At 35.8% G+C, this 20996-nt stretch overlaps 1 protein-coding gene across 1 annotated transcript in view; it reads left to right on the top strand.

Moving 5' to 3' along the window:
- Window positions 1–204: 204 nt before the first annotated feature.
- The window catches only part of LOC138703353 (homeobox protein Nkx-2.5-like), a 227674-nt gene continuing 206882 nt past the window's right edge, over window positions 205–20996 (top strand). The window contains exon 1 of the mRNA XM_069831157.1: window positions 205–371. Coding sequence (XP_069687258.1) covers window positions 262–371 — 110 coding nt within the window. The 5' untranslated portion in view covers window positions 205–261. The remainder of the gene's footprint in view (window positions 372–20996) is intronic.

The raw sequence follows: 20996 nt of genomic DNA, 5'->3' as shown, positions 1-20996 counted from the left end.
TCATATTGAAGGGAATCAGATAAGATGGAAATGCATTTTTAATTCAGCATTGATCTCAATTTCGCTTCGTGGCCATGTTTCTAGAACCCTGGCAGCTCTGTCCGGTCTTTGATAAGCCAGGAGCACAGTTGACACAGAGATAAGGCTCCTGGTAGCCTTGGCAACCCGATAACAATATTGCAGTCTGTGATTGCCGTGTGGTATCAGTTCGCATCCTAGGCCAGCCTGATCGACACTCTCTTTTGTGACTCTGATGAAACGATGTGTAGCACGGGCTACGACGTGGACTGCTATGCGGGGGCCCACGACCCGGATCCCACCTGGCACCTCATCCCCCCAGATTACATTAGCAGCCCTGAGGAGGATTACAGGTAGGTTTTGCTTTGGTTTGTAGTGCCAGTTCTTCAACTATACAGAGTGTTTAGAACCGAGAGGCGCACCGATGGCCCAAGTCTGCTTTCAATGCCGAAGACAAAGAGTTCTAATTTCGGAGAGTCTAAGTGGAATTTTTGGCGAAAATAAAGACAGGTTTTCCCGGAGTACCTATGTTAGCCTTCCTTGTACAATTTCTCCGAAATTCGCTTCCCGTTATTTTCTGTGTCACTAATAAGAATGATACATTTTGTATTATTTTGTATTTTTCAGTCGAGGAAAACCGTTGCATCGAGGAAACACTTAACGAAACAAAATTTGGGATTCTCTTTAAATTGAGCTTTCAACGGAGCAACAATTAATCTCCAAGTACAGCAATGGAATGAAAATCTAAAGTTTATAAAATAATAATAATAATAATAATAATAATAATGATAATAATAATAATAATAATGTAATGATAACATGGGCCTAGATATAGAAAGAGAATCGAAAATTTGTATTTCTAACAAGTTTCCTCCACGCAGAGGTTTTCCTCAACCGAAAATTACAAATAAAAATGCGCCATTATTATTAGAGATGCAGAAGCAACGAGAGGTTCCTGCATAGTAACACTTTTCCAAAAAATAAATTCCGTTATATTTCTAAGCCGAATTAGATTTCAACAAAACAAATAATCAATAGCTGGTACCAACTATGGCAAACGAATGAAAATTTATAATTTATGAAATAATACAGTAATGTAATCATTGTATACTGTATTGATATTTTATTTCTTTAAGTTTCCTCAACGCTGAGGTTTTCCTACGCAGGATATTACAATTACAAAATCTTACAAATAGCCAATATAATTAGAAAATAATTTCTTCTACTGAGGATGTGAATCAAAAATAAACAAAAATATTTGTGAGAATAAACTGTTTTTTTTTAATCTCTCAATATATACGCCAGATATGGAACCTCAGGTTTCTCTTGTGGCGAAGAGTCAGATGACCTCGTCGTCGAGTGTCCGAGTTTGACGGGTTGAAGTCCGGTCGACATAGATTTTACGTCGTCATTCATAATCACAATTGTAATATTAGGAGTAACGACGATCATAATGTTTATCATTACAATCAACATTATAAAAAACATCAAAGTTCCGTTGGGAGAACTGTTACGCATCTACCATTGACGTTTAGATCCGAGGATTCTGCATAGTGGTAGTATGACTTTTCCATTGTTTTGGAAAATGTTTTGATGCCAAAGAATAAGTAATAACCAGGCCTCGATCCAGGGTATCGAAACGCATTAAGTTACGAACGCACGGGCGATTGTGTTGTGTAGATCGAGGGGGATGGGAGATGGACAGTGCAATTTATTACTTCTTTCCTTAACATGTAAACCAGGGATTCAAAGTCAGAAGCATGTACTCGACTCTACGTGCTATCAAGCACTGAGTGGTTGCAATGAATCTATTCTGCAGGCAGTAGCGGTGAACAAGAAGGGGTGAGCAAAATGAACTCTATTGGCCTACCACTGTGAGGTGAATTAAACTGCTTGTAAACAATAGATAATGCGTTACAGTCATACAAGACAACAAGAAATCAAGGCATATTTTGTAGCACGTTCCTGTCTAATAAATGCAATTGATTATAAAGAAATACAATTTAATAATAAACATAGACTCGCCTTAACTTATACAGTTTCAAATAATAACTAAGATCTAATTCATTGTTGAATAGTTATCTAATAATACGATTAGTACATAAACACTGCTTTCTCTTTTAAACTAATAGCTACAAAAGGAACAGAAATCATAGGGCATTCTGCATATGGTAAAATGAAATAATAGACCTACAACAAGTAATATACATAGACCTATATTCTCTTTAACTTAAGCAGTTTTATATAATGAGGCCTGTCTATTGTTATGTAACTATTATATAATATCGACGCCTGAATGCAAGAACTAGGTAACTCGAAATTTGCGTTTTTTAGTTACCTCTTTTATAGCATAGCAAAAATCGCACAAAAAGGTACTCCAGGATCTAAGTAACTGATCGAACTGTACCAGCGACGTCTATTTTCCAATATAACAAATAGGTAAAAGAAAACGAGACATATTCCTTAGTGCAATAAATAAGTAAATAAGCAATATCTCAAAATACGAAAAATCAAGTTACCTAGTTCTTGTATTCAGGCGACGATATGTACTTATTATATGAACATCATACTTCTAGAAACAAATTTAAATTTCTGAATTCTCGCCTAATTCAGAACTGCATTTTTTGCTTTTGCCGACACTAGCCTTCTTATGTCGGGAGAAATGTTGTTTCCTGTATCAAGATGTAGCATGGCTCGCATAACTTATTATCATCTGATAATCCTAATCTTAGTCTTGGTTTTGTGAGGTTTACAAATTATATATAAAAGGATTGAAAGCTTTATAATATGTGTGAAGAACTTTACGATCATAGTGTGTCTTTACTGGTGCATCAATAATGAAGTCAATACTTTCTAATGGAAGACCTGAATTGGCAAACATTGCAAGACTATTGAAGTATTTTTTTTTCATGGCAGCAAAGAAACTACAAGTACATAGACTTGCAATATAAGAATACGTATTGAAATGAAATACTTATATAATTAAAAAACATAGGCTTAGACTCAGACTTGGGATATTCTTTTTTATAGGAGAGTAGTCTATGCAAAATACAACATGTCAGGTAAAAAGTCGAATTCGGTAAATTTTGGACTCGGAACTCGTAACTGACATGTAAAGAGTCTACGCTATCAGCAACACATCCTTTTGTTTGTACTTCATTCTGTAAACATAAATACAATGCATTGAGAAAGAAGGTCTACAATACATCTTCACATATATTTACTACTATTTAATGTCAATAAAAACAATAAAATTTGAATACACCATTCTGTAGATCGACTAATAATTTCAAGGGTTTCACACTGCTTCTCTTTGTAACTAAATAATTTCCACATACCAAACAAAGAGCATCACCTCACCTTTCACTTACATAAGAAGTGAAAAATCCAGTCAGCCTGGAACTTACTGAACGACTTCTTCGTCAATGTGTAATGTAGGCCTACAACCTTTGTGTTCATCAGTGACTTGTACCTGCGTGCCCTACGTGATCTGAAAAGCGCATACGGGCGGTGGGGCACTCTTGCTGTCTACAGACATCACTGATGTAAATATTCGGTCACAGTAGGACACAAAATAAATGCTCATGTTCACAGATTTAATATATACAGTACATTTCTAGTAGAGTTGAATAACGATCGAGTAAGCAAAGCTGAAAACCCGCACGATAATGTTGTATACGTAGCGTCGTTGACGTAAATACTGCTTGTGAGTGCTTCAAAATATCTAGAGTTGATCACTCCCGAAGTCCCGAACGTTAAGCAGCCTTGAATCGCCACAATTGTTTGTACCAGAATGAACTTTTATCTATTTTGGCAATTGTTATATTATGTATAAACAATCAAGTAGCCTATTTGAAACATGATCTCTACCTTTCAGTGTATAGTAATCCGTTCCCCAATCTTTATTTAATTACTAGGTCCTTATTAAAAGGCTAGAAATTTTCTTTTCGTATGTTTGAGATCAAGTGTGCAATCTCAAGTAGAAAAATATTACCGTTATGTTTTATGAGTCTTAGAAACGCAAATTTATTTGAGATTTTTTTCCCTATTTATATAACCTTAGGCAATATCTGATAATAGAACCAGAACATTTTGATAACTAAGATACCGTTTTGTTTTGTCTTTTTGTCTCATTTAAACATTTATATTATTTATTTCATTGGTATATGTTATTCAAAGTTACGAAATCTTTCCACGCCGACCAAATGCTATTTCGATAATGACGAGCGAAACTCGAAGCGCACGAGAGTTACGAGACGAGACTCGAAAGACAAGCGCAACGAACACAGCGAGCGAGAGTTAGTTTTGTTCATCTCTAATTCATAGTACAGAAAATAATTTCCTAATATTACACGTTTCAATTTAAATGTTCAACGACATAAAATAATCATTTTCTGAGTGTCATATACTCCGTACATCCCAAACTTTAGTCTGCTGACTCGATGACACTAGACCGAGGCCTGGTTATAGCATAATTACATTACAGTTCATTTGTCTTTACATGAAATTAAATTCAGAATTATTCACTGAAATTCATTTGAGTGCATTCGGCATCTTATTTTTCTTCTTACTTATAGCTACTCATACATAATTTGCAAGATCTATTAATTTTTTCCATCCCAAGTACATAACGACTAATTAATTTATGTAATCTTCAAATGTGTCTATGATATTTGTTACGTTAAGCCTTTGTCTGATATCTGTATTGCGTTGCTAATCGAGCAGACTGAAGTCCGTTACTGGTCCAAAGACCTTCATTCCAACAGTTTCTATGCTTTTCTCTTTCTTTTTCCTGATGTGCTCTTAAGTCTTCATACAACTGTATGCAGCTGCCGATAAACATTATCCCACAGAATTTTAAAATTTTGAACTACTCACAACGATTTTCTTTGGAGTCCCGTTATCATATATTTCCTCTAAGTCCTAGTGATCGCTTCGTGCGATATTCGCAGTGAACTTTTGGTATGCTGCCCCAGTCCCCTTCTGTAACTCATAAGTAGGGAACGAAGTCTGGACACCAAAACATTGTCTAGAGGCGGCTACAGGTCGAAGGAACACTGGCTAAAGGATGACGTTAGTTATTTACTTTGCTGATGTACCTTTATGTTTGTAAGCAAAATGAAAGACGTCGCGTGAAGGGAGCTCTGTTCATTCGAAGTTTAATGGGTGCGGGTTTTGTATTATTTACTGCATTCCAATAAGTTATTTCTACACAGTATGCCTATGTTCTGTCTAAAAAGTAAACCTTTCGTAAAGAGCCAGTGTTGTGATCCAGTGAAGATACTGTGAAGGTGTTTTAAAATTCCGCCAATATAATCTGAAACTTCACCTGTGCTTGTAACAGATTTTGGAGATGACTATTTTTCAGTCAAGGACGAAAATGTGCAAGTTAGACATAAAAGTAAAGCGTCGCCATTTATAAAAACATTTTGACTTTAAAAGACACATCGAACCTCTGAAATTGTTTAGTGATCCGATTTCGGAACAGTCCATTTTTATTATGAATTATGTCCGATGCTGATATGTGCGGATATTCCTTCCATAAACTTGAGAATTCACATTTCAAGCATTTGATTGAAAAGTATACGTCTAGAAAATTTCCGACTTCAACAACCATGCGCACACAATACTTACCCTCGTGTTATGAAATAACTTTAAATTCTAAACGATCACCTATTGGTAACTATAAAAGGTTTAAATTAAAACTGAAGGAAACTCTGTGAAGTGCAACATGAACTAAATAGTAAACAGGCACAAGATAAAACATAGGTATAACCACTGAATATTTTAATCTCTCGGGGAATATACCATTGAACATTGAATAGTTACATAAATAACTTAGTGGCCCAGCTATAATATGTGAACTCGCTTTTAATATTTTGCTTGTTATTTCATCATACCCTGAGGAGTTTTTTTAATTTAAATTTTTAATAATTGCAATATTATTTCTTGTTTGTTTGTTGGAAACATTTGATTATTTGCGAATTTTGTCGGAAAATATTGTGTTGGGGAGTCTAAACTGTTAGTAACATTATCTTAGGGGATGTTGAGGTTATCAGTTATTACAAGAAAATATTTTTAAATATATTTGCAATTTCATTTGGGTCTGATGTTTTTGTATTGTTAGATATAAGATTATAGTTTATTACTTTATTTCTTTATGGTTCACTTTTCTTTTTAATTATGTTCCAAGTTGTTTTGATTTTATTATCAGAGTTTTGTATTGTTGTATTATAGTGTAATTATTTGTCTTTTTGGAGTACTTTGTGTAATATTTTAAAATAATTTTTACAGTGTTGTTTTAAGTTTTGCATGAGATTTTAATACTTTGTGTAATCCATCTATTGCTGCACATTGTTTCATTTTTATATTTTATAGGAAAACTGGATTCAAAAATATTTAGAAATGTTTTATGAACTCGTTGAATTTACTGCTCATATCACTCTGACTATATACTGATTCCCATGTTTCATTTTTAAGGTTTATTTCAAAATGATTTAATGATTCTCTGTTTATATTTCTGAACCTCACTTTAGTTGTTTTTTTTTATGATATGTTAATATTTATATTTAGGAGTTGAGCATCATGATCCGAAAGATCATTAATTATTGGGTTTGTTTGAGATATACTTATTCTTTCTTTTCCGATAAATATGTTGTCTGTTGCATAGCAGTTGCAGTTGTATTCTGGTCGGAAAGTTTACTGTGTAAATTATATTGAAAGATGCTAGAAATGAATTTAGTTGATCTTTCCTATTGCTTTCTGTTAGATAATCGACATTGATGTCTCCGCAAATAATACATTCACGTTTCAGTTTCTGCAAGTATTCCAGTGTTTTTCCAATAAATGAATAAAATTTTCATAGTCTCCAGATGCTGCACTATATAGACATATTATAATGAAATATATGTTTTAGTTTCCAATTCAACAGCACAAATTTCTAAATCCCTGTCTTTGCAAAAATGTGAAAGACCAATATTTTTAAAATTAAGGTCAAATCTGAGAAATACACTCACGTCTCGAAAGTAGCACCTAATTTATATCCTTCCAGTGAGAAAGACAATATTTCCTGTTGTTTCGTATGGTGTTCAGTAATACATAGCACGTTGGGATTTAAATGTTCGGAATCTAAGGATGCAAGTAACTCCTTGCATCCTTACACTTCTTATATTCGCAATCACAACCGTCCAATCAATAAAGTGGTTCAAACTATGCCAAGCCTACTTTTATAAATTACTGTTATAGGTTAAGAAACATACACAAAATAAATGAATTGCTTCAACAAATACTTTATTCATAACTATATCCAACGATTAAATAGCCTATTTCTAATGCAATTATAAAAAAAATTAGGGGCAACTGCGTTTTAACCGGGAACCTCTCGATTTGCAGTCGAGTGCTTTAGCACTGAGCTGTACTACCGTCTGCTTTTAATATAATATAGTTTTACAGCAGCCTCGTTTCGCAGACATCCCAACTCACAAAATAAAATGTCACTTTTAACCCTTGTATTGTACATAAATTCGATATTATAAAACAATTCGAAAGAGTTTCTGGGATTGGCCACCCCTACGGTAGTTGAGTGGTCAGACCTCAAGCCTGTCAATCAGGCGATTCGGGTTCCATAGTGACACTTGTGGCGGACAAGGTCGCAGTTGGGGGTTTTCTCGGGGTTTTCTCGTTTTTCCCCATATTAAGTATCTACATTATTCCGTCACCATTTCTCCATTTTCGTCATCCCAGATCGTCGGCTGGCGACGCACGGAGGGCCAGCGCTTAAGGACGAGGGGTTGCCTGCTCGAAACCTGGGAACGCAGTGAACTTTACAGTAATCAACCGATATGGTTTTTTTAGTTTATTATTTAACGACGCTGTATTAACTACGAGGTTATTTAGCGTCGATGAGATTGGTGATAGCGAGATGATATTTGGCTAGATGAGGCCGAGGATTCGCCATAGATTACCTTGCATTCACCTTACCGTTGGAAAAAACCCAACCAGGTAATCAGCCTAAACAGGGATCGAACCCGCGCCCGAGCGCAACTTCAAACCGCCAGACAACCGCCTTAACCGACTGAGCCACCTCGGTGGCTGATGTGGGTTTGGGAATCGCCTAGCTTCAGGGTTAGCGCAACAGATCATAACAGGTCGCAGTGCTGGGCCATAGTGCCCCCTCCCGTAAATTTCATTCCATTCCATTCTGGGATTGGCACATATTCCTAAAAAGTCAGATCAGTCTCAGACAGCAGTAATGTAATATTATATATAAAATTTTAACTGCGTAGGACAAAAAGAAAACAAAAAACCCTTTGCGCGACAGTTGATTTATGACCAAGGTCCACCAGCCAACTTTTGCCCTCACCTTCACATGCCTCAGTAGAGGTGAGAGATCATCCAAGACAGTGGTTCTCAAACTTTTTGAAGGCGCGATCCACTTTTGGGCGAGACTTTTGTTTGCGATCCCCCACTACCGTAGCGGCACTTAATCCCATTCGAAGAATACAAATTCCTGAAATTTTTAAAACAACGATAACACTATGTAACATGATTTTTGTTTCTGAATAATGAGTGACATTTTCTGATTGCTTATGCCTAAAAAGTGTAGAAGGTCTTATTCATCTCAAACTTTGGTTTTGTGATCAGGACAACGTTTCTTTTTTTTTTTTTTTTAATTCGCCTAATTCGACTCTAAGATAGGAGATTTCAGTCAGAAAAACAACTTGTGAATCAAAATTAGAAAGTATTTGCACTCACCTTATACAAAAATCAATATTATATATTAGAAATAAGTAGTTTTTCGAGATTTACGTTTATACATAAGATTACTTTCACGAATTAGCCCCCAAATGTAGTCTCCTAACATCTTCTCCTTGTACTGTCTTTGGTAGCGGCGTTCAAAGTCCATTATATTCTGGTGGAAACGCTCACCTTGCTCCTACGAATATGCTCCCATATTCTCCTTGAATTGACAAAGGTAAGCATCCAGGATATAGACTCTGAGGTACATCCTGCAGCCTATTATGCAGTAGACCTACTTCCTTATAAGAGTCTCAATCAACTGCACATAGTTTTCGTCCTTATAATTGACCAGGAAACCACGAACCACTGCAACAAAACTATTCCAAGTTGCTTTCTCCTTCCTAGAGAGTAAGTTTGGGAATTCCTTGTTTTCTATAATCGTCTTAATCTGTAGTCCGACGACGATACTGGCTCTGATCTTTGTCTCAGATAGCTGAGGGAACAAACTGGTAAGGTACTTGAAAGCTGCTGATTCTTTATCAAGAGCTTTATCGAATTGTTTTATAAGTCCCAATTTGATATGTGATGGTGGCATTAGCACCACAGTGGCTTCCACTTGACTTTGTTCATCTCCACAGTGAACTGTTCACAAACAACAAAATGCATTTGCCGGATGCTTACATCCTCTAGATGTCATCTCTTAAATATAAATAAATACATAATCTGAGTAGTTTATATTAATGAACAAGCCTGTACGCTAATTCTAATACATTCAACACTGGATCTAAGTAATAAAAATTGAACATATGTAAGAAATTAAAATAAAAATTGGTATAAACATATCTGAAAAAAAAAATCAATGCTTCGATCATAAAACCTAAGACTGTGGGGAATAATTCTCCAGTGCTTGGGACAAGTGACATAAGTCAGTTTTCACAAACCTTTTTTGATAATTTATTGACAACTTACACTGATTTATGTCGATTTGATTTTTTTCTGTATGAATTATTGTAATGGGCGGAATACCTATGTATTTTTTTTCCAAGCGAACAGATTTTCCGTAAGTTGTCAATAAATTATCAAAAAAGGTTTGTGGAAACTGTCTTGTGTCACTTTTCCCGAGCACTACAGAAATAACATTGTCTACACTTTACAGACATAATCTATTAGAAAATAGTTAAAATAAAGAAACAAAGAAGACGTTAAAATTTGGTATATAGTGTAATTTTACTCAAAACTAGTGAATACCACCCAAAGAAGGATAAATACAAGTATGACAAGCAACAATGACACGAAATATTACTTACAAGTCATTCCTAGTATTTCAAACTTTTGCCGCTGTAGCGTTGCGATAACGGTTCATTACAAATTGAAAATGATGCTTGCATCATCTGTTATCCAACGGATTTATAAAGAAAGGTAGATATTGAGTCCGCGTTTAGATAGTTCTGTTCAACAGCTGAAATTTAGAAAAAGTATGACGAAGAGAAGCACTGAAATAGGCTTATATACCTAGTGACTGAATGTTGAAACTAGACTTTTTCCGCACAGCGTGGACCAGATTTCGATCAAAAGAATAGAAAAATACCTCGAGCTTGCAAAAGAAGCTCTTAAATTGTTTATAATATTTTGTAACCTTGTATTTATTGAAAATAAGTTTCTCGTCTATGATTGCTATCAATACAAAAGCGAGAAATCTCTTTGAACTTGAAAATAATATCACTGTGTGTATCGAATATACAGTCAGATTTGAGAAGCTATTTTCTGAAAAAAAAAAAAAAAAAAACAAGCATTACTACATTAATTATTTTTTACTTTATAAATACATTGACATTTATTCAAACCATATATATAGGGCCAATTAAACGGTGTTCATGGATTAGATAAGAAACGTACAAAATATATATCACAGTTGTATGAACATTATTAAAATAAAATAATTACTAAAATTAATAAAATTCAGACATGTTTCGGAGACTGCCTCTCCATCCTCAGTGACTTTACCACGACGGCGACGGCTAGCCGTCGTGGAAAAGTCACTGAGAGTGGAGAGGCAGTCTCCGAAACATGTCTGAATTTTATTAATTTTAATAATTATTTTATTTTAATAGTGTTCATACAACTGTGATATATATTTTGTACGTTTCTTATTGACATTTATGTTCTCAACGTTGTTTATGTTTATATTGCTAAATTCAAAACAAATATATTATAACTTTTATTTCTACCTTTAACCACCACACTTATCAACAATGTGACTTTTATGTCTTAATAATTCACCCTACAACAATGAGTACTCCACTTAACACAGCAACACAATAGTCGTTATTGCACTCCACACGACGACAATGACTATACACGTGTATTATTGAGAACAACAATGTGCTCCTAATTTCAATTAATGTTCACAAAGCACTAAGTGGACAACAAAACTTTCAGTTCTCAGTTCACAATTCGCTTGCCTTGGCTAGTTCTTTTAGCTTACTGTTCAAGTTCACTGCACATCGAACTCAGATCCTTCGGGTACGTCGCTCTCGCCTGACCACTGCCACAGTTACGGACTCACTCAAGTTTACTGCACGTCGAACTCAGGTCCACCTTGCTTCAAGACTTGAAGGCTGAATGAAGACTAACTAACTCGCGACTGATTTTCGTCGGCAACTCACGGTGTTATTTATTTACCACGAGGATCTAGAATGTTCTGCGTCACGAAACTTCTGAACCTCCACAACAATCGGTCTCTAGATGCTTCCTTGCTTCCGCCCAGTCACAGTCACTTTTTCTTCCCCCTCAATCCGCACCGTGGCTAGCGTCAAGAGTTCGTGTTTCCGTTTCCCCGCGCTTTCCTTCTCGCTAGATGCGCGCGCAACCAGACGCGAACAGAACGTTCCAGACGGGTACCACAGTATGTTAATAAGGTGTTTTTGGATTTATTTTGTAAATCATCTCGCGACCTGTTTCAGCTCTTTACACAACCTCCCCCCCCCAGAGGGGTCGCGATCCTCACTTTGGGAACCACTGATCTAAGCAATACATGGGTAACGTGTGGATTGCACGATGATCCTTCCAGCCGTCATAACTGGCTTACGAAACCAAATTTTACTACCAAATTTGCCTCAAAATTTTCACGATACTGGATGAGCACCGGTCCCATACACTGATCGAAATTTCATGAAAAAATATCTTCTCTCACGAAGACTCGAACCAGCACTCAATCCTTAATTCTAGTCGTCTGGTCCAAAACATGTCACCTTTGAGCACGCAGTTACAGCTTGACTGGGATACATCAACTTCCATGTTTAATGAAATGTAGATTTAATGTTAAATAAATGTACAATGGCGTACAATACTCCATGTTTTGATATTTTAAGACATTTTTACCTATGTCGATTTAAGATATTTTTATTGTTTTGTTGGTAATTCGAATTTTTTTTATCTCTATCAAAGGAATTTTTTTATCAGGTTCCTTTGCAAGTTTGAACACGGGTAGATGATGTGATAACAAGTGATCTATGAAACGTTAATACTTGAGAAATTATGCCCTTAACGAATACAGAGCAGATGTATCATTTATCTTACACCACAATAATGACAGTTTGTTAACTTATAAGTCGAAATATAACTACATTAGATCAGAGCCCCTCATGAAATGTGTTTTGCACTACCGTTTGAATATTTGTGATGAATTCTTTCCCTTCCCGTTAATAGTAATCCGTATGTTAAATAAAATGGAAACTTATTAGGAAAAATTAATTAAAGGAAATCTTATAATGCAATTCCAGTCATTTAAAGCCATTGTTTATCTTGGTCTGCAAGCCATTCTTCCACGTACTTTAGGTGAAAATGTCTTCCTTCTTTTTCTAGTAAACTGATAAAGACATAATCTCAGGGGGGGGGGCTAAATCTGGGGAATTGGGTATGGTCAATTAATCCAAAGCCAACTTCATCAACCTTCTGCAACACAATCAAGAACTTGGGAGCAGGTGCATTGTCTTGCAAAAGAAAGGCGCACTTTCGAAAATTTTACTATGACGTTTCTCCTCGATTTTTTTTCCAGAAGTTTAGTTACTAGTGTATAATAATACACGTTAATCTTCTTGTAAGTACTCTGTTATAATTATTCCATCTTCGTCCCAGATGACTGACGTGAGGACCTTCACTACCGATTTTTGAACTTGAAATTTCTTTGGTCAGGAAAATCAGAATTATTCCATTCTATTCATTGTTATTTTGTTACTGAGTCGTAATGATGGATCCATCATAGCTACAATACGATCCAAAAAGTCAGAAGGAACCTTTTCAAAGCGGCGGCAAAGCGACTTGGAATTTGTCACTTAAGAGTCCTTTCTGGTCAATATTCAGGCATACAGGGCTCCATTTACGTATAACTGTCTAATGTCGAGATCACAAATGGTGTGAACAACACGATCATAGCAAATTTTCTATCTCCGACATATGTTTGAGCTCAATTCGTCGATCCTCCAAACTCATGTCATACAGGGCATCGACATTTTCTGGAGTGTTCACAGAAACAGGTCTTCAAACAAATACGGTGTTCATCTTTGATTTCCGTTGTTCCTCTCTTAAATTCTGCAACCTAATTTCTTATGGGTGCGTACGAAGGACAAAGATTCCTCAGTGTATCCACCAAATCCGCATAAATTTCCCTTCCGGATAACCTTTTCAAAAATAGGTACTTTATAACCGACAGATACACAATTTTTTTTTTCGGAAAACGTATTATTTGTCTTTCTTGTGTTAAATTTTATATTACCTTGTTTACATGTTTCAGCCTGCTATTGGCCATTATCAGAGTTGGTTGTCGCTGGTCTTGGCGCCTTTGTTTTGTTTCCTGTGGGGGTGTGTTTGTGTAGTGTAATGTGGAGTCAAAGAGTGTATGTGTTGAGAATTTCATTTGGATGTGTTTTTGTGTGTCTGTACATTTCGTATTGTCTGTATATTTCGTATTGTTCTAGTGTTTAGTTTCTGGCTTTTTGGTTGGATGCGTAGAATTTCCATGTCCGTGTTGACGTCCGTGTAGGTGTGGTTAGCATTTGTGATGTGTTCTGCATATGTGGAAGTATTTTGTAATTTTGTTATGGCTGTAATGTGTTCTTTGTAACGTATTTGAAATGTTCTGCCTATCTGTCCTATGTAGAAGTTGTTGCAGATGTTGCATTTGTGTTTATATAGGTACGCCTGTGTGGTTGTATTTGTTTGTTTATGTTGTTTGTGTGTTGAGATTTTTTTGTAGAGTATTATTTGTTCTGTATGCGATATTATAATTGAATTTCTTGAATGAGGTTGCAATCTTGTTTGTGTTTATGTTTTCGTATGTTAGTGTGATGTATTTTTTGTGTTCTTGTGTTTGTGTTGTATTCTTGTGTTTTTGTGATTATGTTTTGTCTTTCTTATTATGTTGTGTGTTATGAAAATTGAATTCTTATCTGGCATAACTTTAAAAAAATTTACAATATAGATCGGCTAAACTTTTATCAAACATAATCTTTTCCGTGGTAACGGCTTTCGCATTTGTTTATAACGAAGATCCAAGGCTCGCTTTAGCCTATCTCCTATACCCTTGTTTCTGTTCACAGTATAATCAAATTTCAGTTTATAGTCAACTTATTTTGATGCACATAAGCTACAGCGACTGTGGAACGATGGATTAATATGGAAAAACAGGAAATGCTCTGTAAAACATCTTCTACGACAGTTACTTCCGTTACAAACCCCACTGAATGCCTTATATCAACTTTAATAGTTTATGGTCAGAGTCCATCAGTTGACTGAGCAACAGATAAACTACGATGCTACTGGGGCAATAATTGAATAATAATTACAGAAAGGAACAGAGGTACTCAGAGAATCTTTTCTACTGCCAGTCGACTCTTCTTTCATAAACCTGCCACAATCTGCCGGAAACAACCGTGTTATCCTTTTGTGAAAAGCAGTTAGGTTATTGACTGAGCTACGACTCAACTACAATACTTTGGAGTAGTGAAATGAAGATCACAGGAGTAATCGAAGTACGCGAAGAGACCCTGCCTAAAGACCTGTTTATTAAGAATACTTAGGTCTATTACAAAGTCTGCTTTGACTCAGACAGTGGTCCTGCTAGTGACAATTCGTCAGATAACTGACTGAAGAATGTCTCTGTCCTAATAATTACTGAATCATGCTAAGTTTTCTCATAATAGTTAATTTCAATCAACTATTTTATGACTCAATATCTGAATGTATGTTTACAGTTTGAGTTAATTTGTCAAAAGATTGCTACTTACTTTGCAACCTCAGTTTTGAAGTGTTATGAACTGCCGCAAATATTTCCAGTCTTCAGCAGTTATCGAGGTTAGTGTGTCAACTGTGTTACCTTGTATACAAACACTTTTCTGGAAAATTGATTCTACTGGGATGAAATTTCTTCTACAAACGGAAACTTACTGAATACAAAAGAGAAGGGTTAAGGTGTGGTAAATGCAACCCTCGACGACGACAACAAAAGGGATTTCCACATCTGTGGCACGAAACTGTTTGTAATGAAGTTCAACGCTCATGACCAATGCAGTTATTCCTGCTTCCTGCGTCTATAGATCACTGGGAATGCTATTTATCCTTAACAAAAACACAGGATTTTCAACTTTTAAGCACTTCTAAATAAGTACAGTACTTGCTTCCATGGAAGAGTTCTGCAGTTCTCCTACACGATAAAACTACACGGATACTAAAATCTCACTTCAGTGTCAAACAAAGAAGAATTATGTCAGCATCCTATTTTGATTTACTATAGTTACCAAAGAGATTACATTGAACCAAAAGGAAAATAATACCATATCTAATTATACAATTATACGAATGAATGAATGAATGAATGAATGAATGAATGAATGAATGAATGTATGTATGTATGAATGTATGTATGTATGTATGTATGTATGTATGTATGTATGTATGTATGTATGTATGTATGTATGTAGGTATGTATGTATGTATAAAATGTTACATTTCTTCGGATAAAATTTCTGCACATTTAGAGAACAAAACTAAAAATTCTTTCAATAATTTATTATCATAAATCTTAAAGTTAGAATTTATAAAATAGTTATATTACCGGTTGTTCTGTATGGCTGTGAAACTTGGAATCTCATTTTGAGAGAGGAACAGAGATTAAGGGTGTTTGAGAATAAGGTTCTTAGGAAAATATTTGGGGCTAAGAGGGATGAGGTTACAGGAGAATGGCGAAAGTTACACAACGCAGAGCTGCACGCATTGTATTCTTCACGTAACATAATTAGGAACATTAAGTCCAGACGTTTGCGATGGGCAAGGCATGTAGCACGTATGGGCGAATCCAGAAATGCATATAGAGTGTTAGTTGGGAGGCCGGAGGGAAAAAGACCTTTGGGGAGGACGAGACGTAGATGGGAAGATAATATTAAAATGGATTTGAGGGAGTTGGGATATAATGGTAGAGACTGGATTAATCTTGCTCAGGATAGGGACCAATGGCGGGCTTATGTGAGGGCGGCAATGAACCTCCGGGTTCCATAAAAGCCAGTAAGTAAGTAATACACTGCTCTCTTAAACTGATTGAGCATATTGGGAATTAAATCAATGGTTTTCCCAAAACATGCTACGAAATGTTTTCTATAAAATAATTTTTTTCTCGAAAAGGAAGCAAAAACGAGCAAAATTGTATTAAACTTCTTGGTCTGAAATACGTCAAAGAATAACTCCCTAAAATTAATGACATTGCTTACGGTTCAGTAAATTATATAAATTATTTGTAACAAAATAAAATATAGGCCTACAACAATTTAAGGAATCAGAAGAAAAATCAGTTGCAGCATATTAACGTCATATTAGGAGGACCTACCAATTCATCATCATCATCATCATCATCATCATCATCATCATCATCATCATCATCACCACCATCATCATCATCATCATCATCATCATCATCATCATCATCATCATCATATAATTTCACAGACTATTTATAAATTCAATTTAAATAAATGCATTAATAAAGAAACAAATTAATAACTACGTACAATATAATATGTAAATATTAATCTCGACTGAACTTACATGTAAACTGCTGGATTCAAACTGTTTTGTATGACGTATATTGGGGTACTGAGAATTTTGGTAGGACAGTTGTCAGTCACCAGGTCGAAAATTAACAGATTTATAACGTGTAAGAGAACCAGGAGCGCTGGACGTCTGGGTGGTCGAGAACGTGTGTAATTATTTGAGCATTAATATCCGAGTCGTGCTAGTGAGGGCGCCTTGTTAGAGCGCGCAGACGCTCTGTGGGAGGCGAGGCCCCGCCAAGCGATCACACACTCCGAGCCCAACTGTCTTGGCACTTAGAGAGTTATCAAAAACTATCTTGAAGCGCATTATAATTCAATCTGAAGAACTGAAGTTGAATTATCGCACGGAGTATAGAAAGTGCTGCCATTGTGCAACTCTGCACTTATTGAGTTCAGGATTTGTGATGGTGTGTTTTAATTGGTTATTTAACGATGCTCTAATCAATTATGAGATTTAAAAGTCACAGCGTAATTAGTAATAGCGAAATGATTGTTCAGTGAAATGAATCAGAACATTTGTCAGGGGACTACCTGATATTCGCATCATAGTTGGAAAAAAAAAAAGTCCAACAAAGGATCTATTTCTTAAAACGACGATTTTTATTAGTAACAAGGAAAAAAATTAATGCCAAGTAGGAACTGTAGTTTTTTATGTTTCCTAAACACAATTACAAGTGACTTATGATAAGGTACAGCAGACATCCAAATTAATTGTGAATTTTACTATTGTTCATTATTCTGTGACTTGAAAAATGTATTACGTTTGGTTGTAAGTTTTTGCTTATTTTCATAAGCCCAAGATATATGGTCAAACTTACAGTCATTCTGTAAGATCGGCCTTGGTAGCGTAGTCGGTATAGTGCTGGCCTTCTCTGCTGGAGGTTGCGGGTTCGATCCTGGCCCATGTCGATGGCATTTAAGTGTGGATAAATGCGATAAGCTCATGTCAGTAGATTTACTCGCATGTAAAAGAACTCCTGCGGACAAAATTCCGGCACACCGGCGACGCTGATATAAACCTGTGCAGTTCCGAACGTCGTTAAATAAACCATAATTAAATTTTAATTGAATTCATTCTGTAAGTCTGTATATTTGGAACAATGAAAACAATAGTAGCCAAGAAATGTGGTCAAGTAATTTTACGATCAAGTAGGCCTAAGTCTGAAAGGGAAACTGTAATACAAACCCCTAAAATTAGATGATTGTACAGAAAGAAAGTTGTTCATTCTGATGGTAGGCAAAATGATTTTATGAAGCAATGCTAACTGCCATCTGACTTCTCAAACTTGACAAACTTGTTAAACAAATTTAAAACAAAATATAACGTGCTCAATTTGTCACTACTTTCTGACTTTCTTAAAATCTTGCCACTTACTTACTTACAAATGGTTTTTAAGTAACCCGTAGGTTCATTGCCGCCCTCACATAAGCCCGCCATCGGTTTCTTTAAGAAACGGATTCCAGGTAACACTAGATATAGGATATCGGAAATAAACCTAATCAAATCCAATATATCCCGGTCAGCTAAATTAGAAAACGACTTAAATACTTATCTGGTTCAGAAGATACTTTGAGTTTTATAGCATATCAACATTAATTAATATCTTTAATCATCTACCTTACAAACTTGGTCTTTTAGTTTGTATTCTGTATTCAACCTTAGTTGCATCTGTTATTATTGACCAACAGTAGTAACAATATCGACTTACTCCATTAGTCTTTCTACAGATGAAAACGTTCGCCACGTTCTACCCTTAATTAATTACAAGTATGAGGGAAGAAGTCCATGTGGAAGTAGAGAAAATGCATTTTGAGAGCCCTGTTGCATCTTATTTTTATTATAACTCTTCAGTATACTGTCTACTAATTCTCTGTAATTTTTCACCGTGATGTTACCAAGAACATTCATTATAATTGAACGAAAGGCTCCCATGCAATTTTCTCATCAGCCAAATTGTCATAAAAAATGTTCGCTGTACATCACTTTTCTTATTCGAAGGCGTATGATGACTCCCTCTTTTATTTTAACTTCACTTATTTGTGGAAATTTATGAAAAAGATATCTCCCCATTTCGGTTGATTCCCTTGAAGTTTATCATCGGTTTCAATTTAATATACAGGCTGTTAAAAATGTATCCAATATTTTAGGAGGTGATAGTATGCATCAAAACAAAACAATAATATCTAATAAAAATGAGTCCTACAACACATACTTTCTGAGATCTGAACACTTGTTCATAGGAAGTGCCCAATGTGACACCCATTCACGGCAATGCAATTCTCTGCCCTACAATACAGCAAATTATCAGATAATCATACCGTAGTTGACACCCCTGGCATGGAATAACGATACGTCGTAAGGAATACTGAAAACAAAAGTTTAGTTGCGGATATGAGCGGGATTCAGCAGAGATGAGATGAATTTTCGTAATCAGCATGTGTAGGCTGATGAAAATCTCCATGCAGTTGAAGAAATAAGGCATCAGCACCGATTCTCAATCAATTTATGAGCAGGCGTTCTTGGTGATAGATTAATAGGGCCATACGTGATACCATAGAGATTAATTGGGGATCGTTATCAGGACTGTCTTATTAACGTATTAAAACAAATTTCAAAGAGTGCGTGATTCCTTACGCGTAGGGGCAGAGGAATGCTTTGCCATGAATGGACGTCACCTTGAGCACCTCCTATGAACAAGTGTTCAAATCTCAGAAAGTATGTGTTGTAGGACCCATGTTTATTAGACATTATTTTCTTGTTTTGATGCATACTAGCACCTCCTAAAATATTGGATACTTTTTTTAACACCCTGTTTAACTATAATGCTAGTGATAGGCTATAGGTTAATTCTGTTCCCAGTGGACTTGTGAAAAAAAAAAATTTAGCACCTGGATCTAGGTACTGTCGGGGAGGCCATTCCTTAGTCAAGTAATGTTTATTCTTTATATGACAGTCTCATTTACACAAAAAGTAACAATATTATGTATAACCCTGTTGAAAATCTAATGTATTTTTATTGGTTATTTTACGACGCTGTATCAACATCTAGGTTATTTAGCGTCTGAATGATATGAAGGTGATAATGCCGGTGAAATGAGTCCGGGGTCCAGCACCAAAAGTTACCCAGTATTTGCTCGCATAGGGTGGAGGGAAAACCCCGGAAAAAACCTCAACCAGAAACTTGCCCCGACCGGGATTCCAACCCGGGCCACCTGGTTTCGCAGCCAGACGCGCTGACCGTTACTCCACAGGTGTGGACAATCTAATGTATCAGCCATCATTTTCAATTTTGCACATATGGAACCTAAATCACACGTGTTGTCATAATGTAAGAAATGAATTAATTACTTAATGTTACTGTATGTCTCTTTCATAATAACCGCATGCCCAAGTGAAGTACTTGGTAACTTATTGCCATTATTTAGAAGTGCAGCCTTCAAGCTGACTTAGAAGAATATATAAAAATTTGCCTTTAATTTGCAATTTACGTTGAATGACTATGGCAACCATCAGACCATCGACTTCGTTACAAAATATGATATTATCCTGTATGAAAATCTGTAATGGTAGCCGACGAACACGAAGAGCAGATAAGTTAACATTTTCTTCGAGTGGAATTCACCAGTTAAGTTGTGATCCTAGCAATTTTGCCTTATTTTTGGGCATGATCGTTCAGTTCATTCTGATACACTTTCTGGGACTCGGAAGATAATAAACTATCTGACACAAAGTCAGCACATTAATTTAACTGTTGACTGTTCCTGCATTGCTTCATTTGATGGCGGTGACATTGTGTACTCATCATCTGAATCAATTTTGTAGAAGGCTCAAGGATCAGGTATACGTATTTTATCATTGTGTGATAAAGGACGAAATGACGAGGGATATTAGGGCAAGTTAAAATACTTTTTTGTTTTTGTTTTTACTATTCAAGCCAATAACTGAAGAAATCATACAGAAAGAGCAACAATTTATGTGGTCAATCTATCCCCTCCACATCACCGGTACAGCGAAAGAAAAAATCATGTTTTATTTAACAACGCTCGCAACTGCCGAGGTTATATCAGCGTCGCCGATGTGCCGAAATTTTGTCTCGCAGTAGTTCTTTTGGATGCCAGTAAATCTACTGACATGAG

Source organism: Periplaneta americana, chromosome 7, assembly GCF_040183065.1.
Source record: "Periplaneta americana isolate PAMFEO1 chromosome 7, P.americana_PAMFEO1_priV1, whole genome shotgun sequence".
NCBI lineage: Eukaryota > Metazoa > Arthropoda > Insecta > Blattodea > Blattidae > Periplaneta > Periplaneta americana.
Note: the sequence above shows the minus strand (reverse complement) of the source record. Positions and strands in the feature narration are given on the sequence as shown.